This window comes from Macrobrachium nipponense, chromosome 22 (assembly GCF_015104395.2).
Source record: "Macrobrachium nipponense isolate FS-2020 chromosome 22, ASM1510439v2, whole genome shotgun sequence".
NCBI lineage: Eukaryota > Metazoa > Arthropoda > Malacostraca > Decapoda > Palaemonidae > Macrobrachium > Macrobrachium nipponense.
The window spans coordinates 23,281,745-23,299,902 of NC_087213.1; the positions used below are offsets into that span (position 1 = coordinate 23,281,745).

The window sequence follows — 18,158 nt, forward strand, 5'->3', positions numbered from 1 at the left end:
TTACAGGATTTTCCTAGTAAGGACTTTGCTTAAAAGGTTTGTTACGACAATACCTACTCAGCTTCGGTATTTAACAAAGGTTGTTTGGCTTAAATTTGCATTATTGAGAGCTTTCTTAGACTCGAGAATAATTTTTTTTTATATCCATTCATTGAAGGGAGTAACTGGCAACTCAGAATGAATGCAGCCAGGCAGTGAACGAGACGGCTGTAATTGTAAGCCAATCCAGTACCATCCGGTTCTCGGTCGTGAACGGTTGGTTACATCTCTCTCTCCTAAGGGATCGAATGCTACACCGTATATTCCCCCTACAATCAGGGACTTAACCACGAATTGAGGGGATTTTTAGGCAAACATGAATAACATCGTATTCGTTTTGCTAAGGATCTCTCTCTGCCTCGGCGAGGAAAGAATGTAGTAGAAAATTCACCTTAAGATAACGGTTACGGTTAAGCCTTATGCACACACCGTAGTTAATTACAGAGTTCCTACTATCCTTACAAGATTTTCCTAGATGAATGCTGTTTACCACAATGTGACGGTATTATAAAGGATTTTAATTCGGCAGAGCACGATTTAACCTATTTGGAAACAGACACGGAACGTAACGATCCTTACCAGGTTCGATGCGGGATTTTGCACGTCAGTGAGAACCTTTTTGATCGATGATAATAACTGTTAACGTATGTTTAACATTTATTGGAAAGAGTTGTCAGACCCTGCGGAAAGTATTCACAGATCTTTTCGCAAGGCAGAAGATGAACGAGCTTCTTATAGATTGCTTCCTTTTCCTCGAAACAAGAGAGGTAGCAAGATACACCATCTTTAATTTAAATAGGGGAATAAACTTTAGTCTTTTTTCCCCTAGTTATATATATTCTTAACAGATATTAAAATAAATGGGCGTCAAAGGAAGAAGATGAATGCATCATTTTGGCAATAAAAAGGTTGGATTCACAGAGGTCACGTTCTTCTTTCAGCATGTGTCGGAAGGTTTTTCTAAGAGAGTAGAGATTTTATCGGAATCTATTATAAATATTGGACCTGAAAAACCTATCCACTCTGAGTCTGTCTGCGTGCAGACTGACCAGAAGTAAATATGAATGAGAGGATTTTTCAAGGGAAGCTGATAATTCCTTTAAATATGTTAAGACATAGAGTTGCTGCAGATCGTGCTAGATGGAAAGGGGAAACTGTCCTCTTCCGATACCTCTGTGAACCACATAGTAATGGTTTTCTGCCCTTTCAGAGGGAAGAATCACCTTGGTATTTTATGCTATCAATGAACACAGTAAAAAGATATACTCTGTCTCGACAAAGAATATTAGAGATAGTAGAGAATTAAGATCTTCGGGATCTTATACAATACCTCTATACGATAAGAGTAAGAGATCTTATACTTAGAATGGGATCCTAATTTGGGCCTCAGATTCCGTGTTCCGACAAGATGGAACTGCTCCTAATCAAATGTTTCTCTTGGTCCTAAACGATCAAAAGGACAAGTGAAATTGTGGGCTTTAGAATCTGGAATCAAATTCTATGAAGACTCGCAATGGTTTCGGCCAGCATAGTATGTTTGGCAAAAGAACTAAAGCCTTTTTATCCTGGATCAACGCTTTCAGATAGAGGTTTCGTTGTCCAGGTAATGTATTGACATTGTCATCTACAGAAGAAGACAAGGTTTAAACGTTTACTGACAGAGTCTTTGGAACGCGATGAGTGCTCAACTACTTCCCAAAAGGTTCAGAGAGATACATTCAAGAGCTAGAAAATCAGGAGTCCTACCAATTTCAGCTCAGAATCTCTTTGAACTTCCAGGCTCCTTCCCTTCCTTCGGGCAGGATAGGGAAGCTTCTGCAACGAGAAACTCATCAACATGTAGGAGGAGAACTCGTTAGCAACGGAAGTATTCAATAAGGATCCTCCTCGGAGGAAGAACTTGTCTCTCGGACTTTTAGATTTCCCTATCGTCTACTGGATGTAGCTGACTAAAATCACCTCCCCTTGCCGGAAAGGCCAAAAGCTCAAAGTGAAAGAATTTCTTCCACCCTTCTCCAGTCTCCTGATAAACGATGGTGGATCTTCAGGACTTTCGGACAATGTAGCGCCAGTCAGGCGCCAAATGCCAAAACAGGCGTGAAGACGCCAGAGAAAGACAGTCAATATGAGCACTGTCATTGTTTGATAAGGAGAAGAGGCGGGCCCTCCAACTGGGGCAGTGCGCTAGAGGCGAACAAACGGGAAAAAAGTGTCCGATGTGGACATCGCCAGTTTTCCTCGAGACTCTTAACAAGCTCGAAGCTCCAGCAAGTGGGGAGAAGTCAGCCCACGCGCCAGGCGCGAGGACTCCAAACAGGCGCAAGGCACTGGCAAGGTGCGAGGCACCAGCCAGGCACGAGGCGCCAGGCAAACAGGATGCGCCAGCCAGGCGCAAGGAGCCAGGCAGGCGCAAGGCGCCAGCCAGGCGCGAGGCGCCAGCCAGGCGCTAGGCTTCATCCAGATGAGATCCAGTTCAAAGAAAGTCCTAGTCTTCTTTGAAACAATGGTGATCTCTAAAGCACTTCATAAGTGACTTGATGATACCTTTCAAAACAGCTGAGAATTTAAAAGCTCATGAAGTGCGTTTGCTTTTTGCAAATTCTGTTCTTTTCGTAACAATATGTCAGGAAGACATATTAGCTTTAACATATGAGAGATGCAACTATGTGTTGACTGCTCATTACACGAAGGACTTCAAGTTTAACCTACGAGAGATCCTTCTCTCTTGGTTTATTACGTATCAGCGGATACGTTGCTGGATAAGGAGCCGACACTGATCCTTTAATAATGAGTTGAATTTATTTTTAACTTAGTGATTTTTTTTGAGGTTTGAAAGGAGTTTGGGGGATAACTCTTTTTCAATTTTAGCGCGAACCCTCATGTTAGGAACAGGTGATCGGGATCGGTGTTGCGCTCCTTAGTTATGCCAATAGGCATAGGCAATTGTCATATAAGCGGATTAGCACCTATTGACAAATCCGCCATTAGGCTCGACCGAGTAAGTTGGATAAGACCCCATCGGTAGACCCACACAAGAACTCTTGGCCACAGATCACTATCTTGCTAAGGCTCTTGAGACGAAGCAGACTCCTATGCAATAGCTAGGGAAAGTCGACCCTTCGTCTAAAACACACATAGGAACCAAAGGTCTATAAATACCTACAACACATGTTGTTTACCTGTCTAGTCAGGAGTTAGCTGTCTCTTGCCCTCCACCAAAGGGTGTCAATCAGCTATGTATATATCTGACAGGTAAGTTGAATGATTGAAAAAAAAAATGATATTGTTATGATACAATAAAGTTTCATACATACTTACCTGGCAGATATATACGATTGAAGACCCACCCAGCCTCCCCGCAGGAGACAGGTGGAAGAGAGAATCTGATTAGAAAACGGGAATGGTTCCTAGTCCTGCCACCCAGCGGCAGGCCGGTAGATCACCTGACCTACCTGTAGCGTGTGCCGCGAAATTCGAATTTCTGTCGGGGACGACGGAGTCGATAACTATGTATATATCTGCCAGGTAAGTAAGTATGTATGAAACTTTATTGTATCATAACAATATCATTTTTTCCCATTAAAAATAATGTAATATGTATTAATCCGTTCTAGCGCTATGAAACCACACCTAAGCACAGCTAAATTACATATGATATACACAATTTATACACAAATAAACGAGTAATAAACACATATGATAAAATAACATAGCAATGTGATAAATGATAATAAATGTTAATAAAATCAATTAAATAAAAAGAAAGGAATTTTACTTACCACAACGAAAGATGACGTGAGGCCAGCAGGGGGAGGAGATAGGGAAGGGTGGCAGGGAACGATTTGTTCTCTTTTTATTTACGTATGCACACTAATAACTACGTAATAAACACAAATGAAATAACATTGCTAAACTAATTTTTATTTATTTTTTTTAATCAGTTCGTAGTTTAGAAATAATGGTGATGCCTTTGGAAGGTTTTTATAGCTTCCTTCTGCTTGATGATCGTGGATACTGTAGAAGGATTTCGACCATACTCGTTTGCCAAATCGACGATACGAACGCCACGTTCATGCTTTGCTATAATTTCATGTTTTGCTTCCATCGAAATCATTTTCTTGGGTTTTTTCTTATCACCTGCTTTGTCTTTAGCTTTGAGACCCATGGTTAATAATATAGACAAAATAACACGAAAAATAGGCGCAAATACAACGAACTAAACAACGACATGTTAACATGCAGCACCAACAAACAAACAGACTGAACGCCATTTATCGGTCGCCTATACAACTAACACTCATCGCAAAGTCGTATCTCAAATATTTCGTTGTATATCAAAGCTTATATTTTCGCAAATTTTCTGTTGTATCTCAAAACATTCGTATATTAGGGCAATCGTATGTCAAGGTTCCAGTGTAATTTGATCAGAGAGAGAGAGAGAGAGAGAGACGCCTTGGCGGCAACAATGGTCTCGGGGATTGACGTAACGTTTATTTTCTGAACAGATAGGACAGAGAAGTGTTCGTTTCATTAAACGGCCTCTGACTCATGGCAGGAAATGTTTTGTTGATACTAATATATAAGCCTATTTAAAGATACGTTTACTTTAATTAGTCTATATGATACGTAAATAGTAATCAGCTGTTCTTGTAGCCCTCAAGATTTGGCAAAATCACTCCAGGTTGTACATAAAACTTCAAGAATGTAGTGTCACCAGAGGATTACAATAGTTTTTACCTTCAAGAACCAGCATTCTTTTATGAAAATAACTCCAGGTTGTACATAAAACTACAGGAAACAACATGTAGTGTAACCAAAGGATTACAAGTAAGGTTTTTATAACTTTTTATTAGTTTAAGATATATTTCCAAGCGTCGTTCCGGCTTACGACGATTTTCGGCTTACGACGCGTCTCAAGAACGGAACCCCCGTCGTAACCCGGGGACTGCCTGCACTCTGTTTTTTTCCATCTGTCCACCCGCGTGTGGTGTTTGCGTATGGTAACACTGCGTCTGGGGCCTAGGATAGTTACGCTATGTATAAGTTTTAGGTAAATAAAAGGATATCTGGGTGTACCTTTGCAACTGAAAAGTGTTTTATATTTTACTGTATGCAAATTACACCGTTAATATTCGAAATAGGGTATTATTTTAATTGTTGAATGTAAGCTGAATGTAACTATCTAAAGCCCGGGATTAAGTATTACCATACACAAACACCACTGGCGGGTGGACAGATGGAAAAAAAACTAGTATAGTTATTGCTAAGGCTAATCTTTGAATTTTTATGCATGTTTTTAGGCATATTACAGTATTGTGGGGGAAAAATAGAGGAAATTAGCCTGAATATGCTCATTGGTTATGAAATTGCTTATATAAGTGTTCATATCTCCTGTTATAATTAACAGTTGTTACTTATTGCAGCTTGAAGATGAGATAGAGAAACTTAATGCCAAAAAGTTGAGAACACGACAGGATATCCTTAATTTGTGTCGACTAATGGTTAGAGCAGATAATTCCAATTCAAGAGTAATGCTCCTTCGTCTTGTCCAGTGCAGTACCTCGGCTTGCAAAAGGCTCTTTATGGATTATCATGGGCTTTCTCTTCTTTGGTCCTGGATGGCTGATTTAGGCTATGCCTATGAGCATGCTTCCATCAAGATTGACGTAAGTGATAATGCTTTAGTATTATATGGGATGTTCTGTTGATTGAGGTAAGTGGTAATGCTTCATTATTATAATATGCCATGAATGTTCTGTTGATATTCTTTTACAGTAATTTTAAGGGTTTGTGTCTTTGGGAAATTTCCATCTTTGATAAGCCCATTCTAGTTTATATTATTGAATTTGACTGAGCACATAACAAACAGTCCAGGCATGATTGAGCTCTTGTTTTCTACATATACCTCACGTTTGTTAGTTATGAAAGATACAAATTGATTAAAAATTTGTCATTTGCGCTGTAATGGACATACATGATGTCCCTGTTGCCTGTATAAGAGTCAGAAACCAATAGAGATAAGTCAGCTAACTCTGATAACTTGTAAGAGAATTCTTTGAAATGCAATACAGAAATTTTTGTTTTTATGTTATAAAACCACAGGACAGTATACTTATTTCCAGGTGTACACTGTTTCAGAAGTCTTTCACTTATTTACAACCCATCCCTGTGCAGCAATAATGCGTGTACAACATTTTGTCTAGTAAAAAGTTTAGGGTTTTTGATTGGGAGGGGATTTTGAGTTATAATTGTATTTTTGAATAGTTATATTAAAAAAAATGACTCCTGTTTACCATTCCATAGTATTTTCATGTTTGTTCATGAAACTTACCTGTCAGATATATATATAGCTGTATTTTCCGAAGTCCGACAGAAATTAAAAAACTTACGACACACGTAGTGGGAGTCAGGTGGTTAGTACCCATTCCCGCCGCTGGGAGGCGGGTATCAGGAACCATTCCCATTTTCTATTCATAATTTTTCTGTCGCCGGTGTTGTAAACAGAGTTTTCAGCACCTCCGTCTTGAATTTAGGAAACTTGGCTACTATAAGTACCCCTTTTTGATTTTTTGGTATCTTGACTTTTGGATCGGTGGCTAGGCACACGTTAATTGTGGATTTGATTGATTTTGGCTTGATTTCTCTTTAAATAAGATGTCTGGTTCTAGTTCGGCTAGCGCCAGGTTTTGTACCAAGAGTGATTGTCGAGGTAGGCTACTGAAAGCATCAGTAGACCCTCATACTTTGTGTAAGAGTTGCAGGGAGCATGATTGTATGTATGAAAGTCGCTGCAAGGAATGTGAGTGTCTTTCTGATTCTGGATGGAGAGCGTATGAGTCCTATCTTCGTAAGCTTCAACGGAATAGGTTAAGGAGGTCTTCCTCCAGGAGCGTTTCAGGTAAACGTCAGGAAGTTCATGTTTCTCCTACTAACCCTCCTTTAATCACTACTCCTAACCCTGTAGTGTTGCCTTCGGGCCCTGAAACAGTGTCTGTGGAGGGTAATACCCTTACGCTTATCTTAGAGTCGATTCGTAATTTAGAATCTAAAGTGCTCGCCTTAGAAGGCAAAAGTGAAGGTGCAAAGTGCAGTGACAGTGCTCCTTCGTTTGTGGAGGGTGTGTCAGATCGGCCCCATTTCGCCTCTAGGCCTAGACCGCTGCCGGACTCCCAGGTTTCAGGGAGAGGGCATGTCGAAAGCCGCAGGAGGGTTACGGGGAACGCCCACCGATCTGACGTGCCTTCGGTAGTATCTGTTGACGCTACCCAGACTGCCAAGGAGCGTGCGCGTGCACGTCTCCTGAAAGAGTGTTTCTCTTCTTCAGAGGCTTCCTCCCCGCACAAGGGGTGGAGCTCTCAGTCAGTTTCACGCCCGCTGAAAAGGAGCTTTGGTGATCGTGACGCTTCACGTCCAGTTTTTGCTCTCGAGCGGCGATCTTCGCCTGAGAGTATGTTCGCAGCCTTCCCGCCTCAGAAGAAACGTAAAGAGTCATCGGATGATGACTTTGTTGAGCGCCCCAGTCGCTCCCGAGCGCGTTCTACTGGCAGTTCCTGGGAGAAGAAGGAAGGCGTCCCCCTCGGCCCCTCGCCTTCTCACAGGATCAGCCCGTCACCTGACAAGGAATCCTCTCCTACTGAGAAGATCCTGCGCTCTTTGCAGCAACAACTTGCTGATGCTCTTTCTAAGAGAGGGCGCAACCACGTCCCCGGAGAGGATGGATCCGTCTACCTGTGAAGAGATCTAGAAGGTCTCCCTCTCCTTCTCCTCGCTCGTCTATCTCTCCACTTTCTTCTCCTGCTAGAGTTCGTGCGACTCCCCAGTGGCTCTAGAGGATGTGAAGAGGAATTTACACGCTCTGCGCATGAAGCGGTATTACCCGCTCATAAACTTGCGGTGCGAGATCTCGATATTTGCGTGGACGCTTCGGTGCAAGTTCAGGATCTTGACGCTCGGTCGGAAGCCAAGCGAGCGCCAATGACAACTAAGAGTGCACCAGCGGAAGCAGAACGCGCGCGAGATGTTAAGCGCGCTTTAGTGAACGTCATACGCACGCCAGTGGACGCCAGCAGCGCGCGAGTGGACGCCAGCAGCGCGCGAGTGGACGCCAATCCCGCGCTAGTAGCAGACAGGCGAGCGCCAGTGGACGCCAGGTGTGCGCCAGTGGACGCTAGGTGTGCACCAGCGGACGCTCGGGTGGATGCGGATGTGGATTTTCGTCGTCACCCACCTGTTTTTTATGAGACTTTGCAAGTTACTTCGGGTCTTAGAGAGACAACCGGAGTTTCTATTAAGGAGTCAGCTTTACCTTCCACTTCACAGCAACGCTCCTCTTGGAAACTTAGACCAGATAGTCTTGGTTCAGCCTTACTTCCTCCGACTTCACCTGTCGGAAGCAGAGGTTAGCGACGCTTCCGTTGGCGGCGGTCTCTTCTGACTACCAGGTATTGACCCGCCTTCTTCAATCGGAGTTTGGAGATACTTTTCATCCTGAAGCTCCTCGCTCTCCTCCCTCGCAACTTTCTTCTTCCAAGATCATCAAGGTCTCGGCATTTGTCAGAATGAAGAAGTCCCTTTTGACTAAGAGGGCTCTTCGTAAAGTCCATGACTGGATGGAGAAAAGGAAGTCTCAGGGAAAGACTTCTTTTGCTCTGCCACCTTCAAGACTTAGTGGGAAAGCAGGCATTTGGTACGAGACGGGAGAAGACATAGGTATTAGACTTCCCTCGTCAGCCCAAGGAGACTTTGCAAGCATTGTGGATGCCTCAAGGTGGTCTCACCTGTCCTCTTCGAAAGTTTCCTGGTCTACTACGGAAATGGACCACCACCTTAAAGGCCTCTTTCGTACGTTAGAGGTCTTTAACTTTCTAGATTGGTGTCTGGGAGTTCTGGATGCCAAGTCTAGGAGTTCCGACTCGATTAGTCTGGGGGAGCTGTCCAGCGTTATGTCTTGTATGGACAAGGCCGTCAGAGATGGTTCGAAGGAGCTTACAGCTCACTTTTGCACAGGGCTCTTGAAGAAGAGATCCCTGTTTTGCAATTTTACAGCTAAATCTGTCTCTCCGTCACAAAAGGTAGATTTGCTCTTCGCTCCTTTTTCGGATCATCTCTTCCCCCAGGCTATGGTAAAAGACATTGCTACCAGCCTACAGGAGAAGGCCACGCAAGATCTCCTCGCACAATCTTCAAGGAGACCTGCGGTACCTTCGTCCTCGGGAGTTTCGATTCTCAAGAAATCTAAGCCCTTTCGAGGTAGTTCTTCCTCGAGACCAGCCCCTCGAGGAAGAGGCACTTCCAGAGGCAGAGCCACTGCGCTTGCCAAGAACAAGAAGTGAAACAGAAGTCCTTCAGTCACCGGTTGGAGCCAGGCTTCAGCTTTTTGCGCAAGCCTGGGAAGAGAGAGGTGCGGACAATTGGTCCTTGGACATCATAAAGAAGGGTTACCGGATCCCGTTCCTGAAACCACCCCCGCTGTCTACGACACCCAGGGATTTTACAACAGACTGTTCCTGGTGCCAAAGCAGTCGGGGGAATGGCGACCGGTACTCGATGTCAGCAACCTGAACCTCTTTGTCATGAAGCAGAGGTTCAAGATGGAGACACCTCAGTCAGTGATGGGAGCCTTAAGACCGGGGGATTGGATGGCTTCACTAGATCTCCAGGACGCGTATTTTCACGTCCCCATCCACCCCCAGTCGAGGAAATACCTGCGGTTTGTCCTGAAAGGAAAAGTGTTTCAATTCAGGGCTGTCTGCTTCGGACTCAGCACTGCTCCGATCGTATTCACCCTACTGATGAAGAACATTGCAAGGTGGCTTCATCTTTCCAAAGTCAGGATCTCTCTCTACCTGGACAACTGGCTCGTATGAGCCTCCTCGAAAGACCGGTGTCTGGAGGACCTTCACACGACCTTGTCTTTAACGAAGTCCCTGGGGCTTCTGGTGAACCTCGAAAAGTCACATCTGACCCCTTCTCAGTCTTTAGTCTATCTGGGGATTCAGATCGACTCGGTGGCTTTTCGGGCTTTTCCATCCCAGGGGCGACAACTAGATTGCATAAGCAAAGTGTCAACCTTTCTGGGGAAAGAATCATGCTCGGTGAGGGAATGGATGAGTCTGCTTGGGACCATTTCCTCACTGGAGAAGTTTGTTTCCCTAGGGAGGTTGCACCTCAGACCTCTTCAATTCTTCCTGTCGGACAATTGGAAGCACCAAGACAATTTGGAATCGATTCTGGTGTTATCGGAAGAGGTAAAGGAACATCTAAGATGGTGGACCGACCCTTTGAAGCTCGCAGAGGGTCTTTCCCTCAAGCTTCAGAGCCCCGACCTAGTGTTGTTTTCCGACGCGTCTTCCGCGGGGTGGGGAGCAACACTGGGGGGGGAGGAAGTGTCAGGCACCTGGAGAGGGGAACAGGTGTCCTGGCACATAAACCTCAAGGAGCTGGCAGCAGTTCATCTGGCGCTCCAGTTCTTTCAGGACGAAGTCTCCGGCAATGTGGTGCAGATCAACTCGGACAGCACCACAGCCCTGGCATACCTCAAGAAACAGGGAAGAACCCACTCTCGATCCCTGTTCTTCCTTGCAAAAGAGATCCTGTTATGGGCGAAGGCACACGACGTCTCTATCCTGACGAGATTCGTATCAGGAGTAGAAAACGTCCGTGCAGATCTGCTCAGTCGGCAAGGTCAACTTCTGCCGACGGAGTGGACCCTTCATCAGGAAGTATGCCAGAGGTTGTGGAAGTTATGGGGATGTCCTCTCGTAGACATCTTCGCAACTTCCAGGACAACGAGACTCCCGCTTGTACTGCTCACCAGTTCTAGACCCAGGAGCAGTAGCAGAGACGCCCTCTTTGGGACTGGACGGGACTAGACGTATACGCCTTTCCCCCGTTCAAGATCCTAGGGGAAGTAATAAGGAAATTCGCGGCATCAGAGGGAGCGAGGATGACTCTCATCGCCCCCTTCTGGCCAGCGACCGACTGGTTCACAGAGGTCATGTCTTTTCTAGTAGACTTTCCGAGGACTCTGCCTCCAAGGATAGATCTACTCAAACAGCCCCACTTCGAGAGGTATCACAAAAACCTCCCCGCTCTGAGTCTGACTGTGTTCAGACTATCCAGAAGTTGGCCAGAGCGAGGGGTTTTTCAAGACCTGTGGCTAAAGCGATCGCAACGGCAAGGAGACCTTCTATTGCCGTATACCAATCCAAGTGGGCTGTTTTTTGGAGCTGGTGCAGGAAGAAAGGCATTTCCTCCACCTCTACCTCTGTGAGCCAGATCGCAGACTTCCTTCTCTACTTGAGGAATGAAGTTCGCTTAGCGGTGCCTACGATAAAAGGCTACAAAAGTGTGCTTTCTGTAGTCTTTAGGCATAGAGGGCTGGACTTAGCCAATAACAGAGACCTTCATGATCTCCTGAAGTCTTTCGAGACTTCGAAGGTATCTCAACCAAGAGTTCCTTCTTGGAACTTAGACATTGTTCTAAAGTTTTTGATGTCGGGTAATTTTGAACCGCTCAACTTAGCTTCTCTTAGAAACCTTACAAGGAAGACACTTTTTCTAACTGCTCTGGCGACGGCGAAGAGAGTTAGTGAGATCCAGGCAATAAGCAAGCATGTTGGGTTTAAGAACTCTGATGCAGTTTGTTCTTTAAGCCCTATGTTCTTAGCAAAGAACGAAAATCCTTCCAACCCTTGGCGCCAAGACATTTGAAATCAAGGGTTTGACAGAGATCGTGGTAGTGAGCCAGAGAGAGTCCTGTGCCCTGTCAGGGCTCTCAAATTCTATTTAGACAGAACGAAGAACTGTAGAGGACCTTCGGGCAACTTGTGGTGCTCTGTCAAGAAGCCTGATCTTCCCATGTCAAAGAACGCGCTTTCTTTCTTCTTGAGAGACACCATTAAGGAAGCTCATTCCACATGTAGTGATAGTGACATGAAGCTTTTAAAAGTGAATGCCCACGAGGTGAGGGCTATTTCGACCTCGATAGCCTTTCACAGAAATATGGCACTCAGTGACATTTTGAGTGCCACATATTGGCGGAGCAACTCTGTGTTCGCTTCACACTACCTGCGGGAGGTGAAAGCGACATACGAACATTGCTCGTCGCTTGGACCATACGTTGCTGCAGACACTGTTTTGGGGGCAGGAGGTAGCACTCATCCTTTCCTTTAGTGGTTAGGTGAGCTTTTAATTGTGTGTGTTTTTTGGTTGTGGGGTCGACCGCCCGAGGCGGATCTCCCTTCTTTAGTCTAGTTTAGTGGGATACCTTTGGTAGACTAGGCCAGGTGGTTTTTTACTTCGTTGCCCTCATTGTATGGTCAATGGTCTAGTCACATCGTGGTCACGCCCCCGTTGACAGATCATCTTGAGTGCACCAGCTTATAGGTCTCTACCTCGCTGGCAACTCTAGTAGCACAAGCAAGACTTACGTGGCAGTAACCACGAAGCCAGCTATGCTAACAGGTAAGGAACCAAGATATCAATTATCTGCATGTATATGTTTCCTAAAATTCTATTCTGTCTCTTCCCACCACCAAAGGTGGGATTCAGCTATATATATATATATCTGACAGGTAAGTTTCATGAACAAAATGATATTGTAATGATACAATAAAGTTTGTTCATACTTGCCTGGCAGATATATATAATTTAAGTACCCACCCACCTCCCCTCAGGAGACAGTGGAAATAAAATTATGAATAGAAAATGGGAATGGTTTCTGATAACCCGCCTCCCAGCGGCGGGAATGGGTACTAACCACCTGACTCCCACTACGTGTGTCGTAAGTTTTTTAATTTCTGTCGGACTTCGGAAAATACAGCTATATATATATCTGCCAGGTAAGTATGAACAAACTTTATTGTATCATTACAATATCATGTTTATGTTCATTGGCAGTCACATTATTTTATTATTTGTTAAAAAACTTGAAACAGTAAATATGGTGATGTGTGTAGTGTAATCAATGTTGATGTTTTATTAAGATAAGTTTTTACATTGAGGTCATGGTTGAATATTTTTACCAGATACTGAAGACACTTGAGTGTTTGCCAATCACCAATAAGACGCAGTTGACTGACAGTCGTGTACTTGGAGTAGTTGAACGATGGAGCACCCAGTCAGTTGAAGTGCCGATCTCCGGTTCTCCCCCACCACCACCACCACCCAGACCTGTTGGGTGTGTTTTAATGAATGTTGATTCTGATTCTGGGAAGAAATTGAGGTAAGTTGACCAGAGGTCATTGTAAGCATACATCAGTGTATACAGAATTTTGTACTCTGAATATTATTCGTTTTAGAGCAGTGAATGATTGGGTTTGCAGTTTCAGGGCTTATAAAAATGGCAAATATCATAGAAACAAGAAATAATCAGAAAGTAAAGTAGAAATTGAAAAAACTGTGCATTATTTAGGAACAAGTACTTGAAGAAAATGTAATGCTTTGTTTACTATATTGCCAAATGGGTATCAATTCTTGATTTGATGGAAAGTCATGTGTGTGGGTATGTTGAATATTGGATTTTTTATTTTCATATAACAGTTTTGGATATCAAAGTTAGTTTGTTTTTCTTGAAAGACGTCATCACTAGAAATTAGTAGTTACTAACATAAATAGTTCATAATAACTATATTTTTAGGTGTCTTGAGACTTTAAAATAACTTTGATTTCTCATTTTGATAGCTATGTCTTTTTTGTTTCTTTGAAAGTGACACGAGTGAGGACTCAGATGGTGAAATGGATGCCAAACCTGTTTCAGCAGCAATAGATTCTTCAAGTGTGGACGACATCAGCATGGACTCCGTTGATGTAGAACAGGAAGCACTGAAGGGTAAACCCAGTTTGGGAAGGAGTTAGCAGAAGATGATAGTAGTGACTCAAATCTCAGTGATGAGAAAAAGAGTGCAGTGGAACCAGGGGAAGGGGATACAGCTGCAGCAGCTACCCCACAGGATGAAGTTGTCTCTCGAGAACTCCTCATCCTTCATGGAAGTATGGTGGAATTAGCTAATAAACTTCTGGAACAGTGGAAGGATTTGAAGGAATACTTCCGCATACCCAAGAAGGAGAGGATTGAATTGATGAAAGAGCACGAGAGGGAAGTCGAGGAAGAAATCAGGGGACTAGACAAGGATCGAAAAGAGAAAGACAAGTAAGTTTTGCATGTTGGTTTGAGGGAAAGTGTATTCAGCTGCTTTTCTTGGCAACAAGTGTCATGTTAAGCTCTCCATATGTTTGGATGAAGAAAAGGGTGGTTGTGGTATGCATGGCTTCCTAAAAAGAATAAGTATACAGTCACCTCTCAATTAATGCAAGGGTTACGTTCCCGGAGAGCTCGTGTTAATTTAAAATGCGTTAAACATATTTTTTCATATGAAATAATAGGAATAAAGGGGGGGTGTTACGTTCTTGGGTATCTAGATATTCGTTATACTAACCAGAAGCAAAAAAATTTGCACAGAACTGAGTAAAATACAGCAAAATAATTCTATTCACCATCAGCTGATTTCTAAACAAAAACATTGATCGCTATGTTATTATTTTATACTAAAACAATAATATCGGGGCAAGAATACATACAATGTTTTTTGGATACAGAGAAGTAATGCATATCTTTTTAAACAATTCATGGAAAAGCATGTTATACGTTGTGTGTGTAATTATACGTAGCCATCAGCAGCCTGGTTTACTATAAAAATCATGCCGATGTCGGAACAAAGCTGATTCTTGTTTTGTGTTGATTTTTTTTTTTTTTTTTTTTTTTTTTTTTTTTTTTTTTTTTTTTTTTTTGTAATAAATAAACAAAATCTTTCACTTTATTAGTAAATAAACAAGGTTTTTTGCTTTATTAATAAATAAATACTGTGCTATGTCTTTGGTTATGTTGACAGCTGCCGTTTGCAGCGCTGATGGCCGGGGTGATTTGAAAACAACACAAAGCCAATTCACGTTAATTCAAACGTTTTTGTGTTTTTTTTTAAATTTTGAATATTTTCTAGCTTGCGTTAAATCGAATGCACGTCAATTAAACACATTAATTAAGTGGTGACTGTACTTCAGGAAAGGAAAAAAGTAATAGAGAATGTTTGCTAGATTGGTTTTTTAGTAGTAAATAGTTAGTGGAAGGCTCAATAGAAATATCTGTGAATGGTTTCCAAAGAAGAACAATAAGTAAAAAAGGTATGGGAAAAGGGTGAGAGAAGGTTGCTGGATAAACCTGAGGAAAAATGGGATAAAGGTAATTTCATTTGAAGAATGGTTTAGGTTGTGGTCATAGATGTAATCAGGTGATTTTAAGTAAGGAATTAAAGCATTTAAGGTAGGGGAAAAATGAGCTAGGGTCAAATCAACAAACTGTATAATGCATTTCAAAATTTAAATTTTCTCTTTTATTTTAAATTTTATATAAATATCTAAGATTTATCATGTGATACAATGGTAAAGGTTTTTTGGTACTGTGGTATATACCGTATATACTCGAGTAACGTGCGATCTCGCATATCATGCGACCCCAAAATTTTCACCAATAAACAGTGGTTTTGTCATGTATCTCATGTATCATGCGAGTTCCTTTTCCGAGGTCAGTTCATAAGGTTGGTGGTTTAGCGTGCTAATGGCCGAGTCGTTCAGATGTGTGCTGCTGCTAGTGAAGTTTACGGTAATTTTTCTTACTAATCTCGAGAATTGAATAGAAGATCTCAAGATTAAAAAGAATACCAAGATAATAAAATAATTGTAAAAATAACACGCCTTGGAGTCCTAAATCATTCTCTCTCTCTCTCTCTCTCTCTCTCTCTCTCTCTCTCTCTCTCTCTCTCTCTCTCTCTCTCTCTCTCTCTCTCTCTCTCAGAAATAAATACTGTAATTTGAGTCTTTCACCAACGGGTATCAGTAAATGTGTAGACATTGTGTGGTGTTTAAAAAAGTGTAGTACACACCCATTCCGATGTTTTTGGTTTTTGAATTTTTTTGCAATTTCGGAAATGTGAGGTCAGATGCATAATCAAACAAACATCACTACTGCAGAAAAAAAAAAAAAAAAAAAATTTTCCCTTTATGTTTTTCATTATTGTTATTTATTAATTACTGTTTATTTAAATAAATATTAATATAATACTGTTACATGAATGTGTGATAATTAAGATCACCTATAATAAAATAGTGGGACAATTAATATCATATGTTCGCTAATAGCTATTATTTTCAAAACAAACATTCCGTAAAACACAAAAAATATATGTACATAACAATCAAAATCTAATGTTTTGCAGTTCAACTTGTGAATTTCAACAATAAGTATGACTATATAATATATTTCACATATCGATCTTGCAGTTGAAGAGTCGTAAAATTTTGAGGATGGTCCGGGAAAAGGATTTGTACTTTGTGATTACGTATCGCTACAACACCATGCAGTATTTTCATACCACTATATTAATGACGCATCGCTACGACACACTGGTATTTTTCATACCACTATACATTAAAGTTAAAATGATCATATTATATTATTGTTTTCATTTCACGAAGAAATAATTATATAAAGAAAATTATCGAGTAATTTTTTGCCGTCAGCAGTCAGAAAACATCACGAACATGGTAACGTTCAAACCTAGTGTCATCCACGGCATATGTCTATAAATTAGAACAGAAGCAGAGGGCAGTCATTGGATAACAGATCTCCATGGCTACCAACCAACCAAATCAGTGTTAGTTATACTACTCTGTGAATTTCTTAGAATGAACGTTTACACGTAACACACTGGGAAGCTAACGATGATGTGTGTGCTTTGCATACAGTACGTAGTTTTTGTTTTTTATTAGTGTATTTTACTGATTACATGAATACTCTCTCTCTCTCTCTCTCTTCTCTCTCTCTCTCTTCTCTAGTCTCTCTCTCTCTCTCTCTCTCTCTCTCTCTCTCGTCTCTCTGGTCTCTCAGGAAAGTACCGTCAATTCAATTTATCAGTATCTTCCTGATAGACAGAGTAATATTTAGGACTCCAAAGCTTGGCATATGTCAATTATTTTATTATCTTGGGATTTTTGGTTAATCTTGGGTTTTTCCATGGTCAACTCTTGGGATTAGTAAGAAAAATGCGATTATTTGAGTAGCGCACACCCAAATGAATCGGGGTAAGCCTAGCACGCCAAACAATAGTATTTATTACAAAAATGAGCGGAGCTCTCTGCTGGGCTGTTTTGGTCCATCCACGTGTTTGATCGCATATCTGCCAAATTTATAACAACACTGCCAAATTTATAACAACAACAGAGATAAAACCATTTCTCCCATTACAGATATCAAATATCTTTCCGTTGCGCAGAATTCTAAATAAAAATAATTGACGTCGGTTCACGATTGATAAAGCTACTGCCAATAACAAGAAACGGAGTCAGATATTCTATCAACAGGGCATCTCATTTTGGTGCTGTTGCGAATATTTCATTTCACCAGTTCCACGTGCGTTTAAATCCATACTGACTGTACAGTCTGGAGGCATTTCTCCCTTCTACACATATCTTGATTTCTTAATATCGTAGGTATAGAATAAATTGGTGAGCAAGGAAATATGAAATAAAGCATAACAGTAAGTTTGACGAGTGAGAAAAAATAGACCAGAAACAGCACGCAGATCTTATAGGGGGAACGGCAGGGAGACAAGACTCTCAGTCTCTCTCCTCCTCTCTCTCTCCTCTCTCTCTCTCTCTTCTCTCCTTCTCCTCCTCTCTTCTCTCTCTCTTCTCTCTCGTCTCTCTCTCTCTGAGAAAATAATAGATATGGAAACAATGACTGAATATTGCTTGAATGCGATATGGCAAAGTTTGGCCTGACTGAAGAGTGGAGTGACTTTGACACCGACTTACAAGTTATTCCTGGTCATCTCACAGCCATAGATAGACATCACTTCACAGCAGCGATAAAGGGCAATCGTATACGAAATAAATAGGTATGGAAAATGCGAAATGCGGGCCTATGTTGTCCCATATAAAAAAAGCTCTCGCTCGGACAGCTGTAAGATTTAGGAGAGAAAGAGAGAGAGAGAGAGACCGAATAGGAAGGAGATTAAAGTACCTGGGAAGGGAAAAACAAAAAACCCTTATAATCTTATAAATTA

The 18,158-nt window shown here is 41.9% G+C and overlaps 2 protein-coding genes across 2 annotated transcripts in view; one reads left to right on the plus strand and one right to left on the minus strand.

Moving 5' to 3' along the window:
• The window catches only part of LOC135198545 (uncharacterized), a 189,372-nt gene that overhangs the window by 56,103 nt on the left and 115,111 nt on the right, over positions 1-18,158 (plus strand). Inside the window, 4 exon segments of the mRNA XM_064226227.1 lie at positions 5,463-5,705; positions 13,068-13,264; positions 13,749-13,882; positions 13,885-14,191. Of these exon segments, the coding sequence (XP_064082297.1) occupies positions 5,463-5,705; positions 13,068-13,264; positions 13,749-13,882; positions 13,885-14,191 (881 nt within the window).
• Positions 14,258-18,158, minus strand: part of LOC135198837 (histone-lysine N-methyltransferase SETD2-like) — a 50,808-nt gene continuing 46,907 nt past the window's right edge. Inside the window, exon 7 of the mRNA XM_064226806.1 lies at positions 14,258-14,313. Coding sequence (XP_064082876.1) covers positions 14,258-14,313 — 56 coding nt within the window. The remainder of the gene's footprint in view (positions 14,314-18,158) is intronic.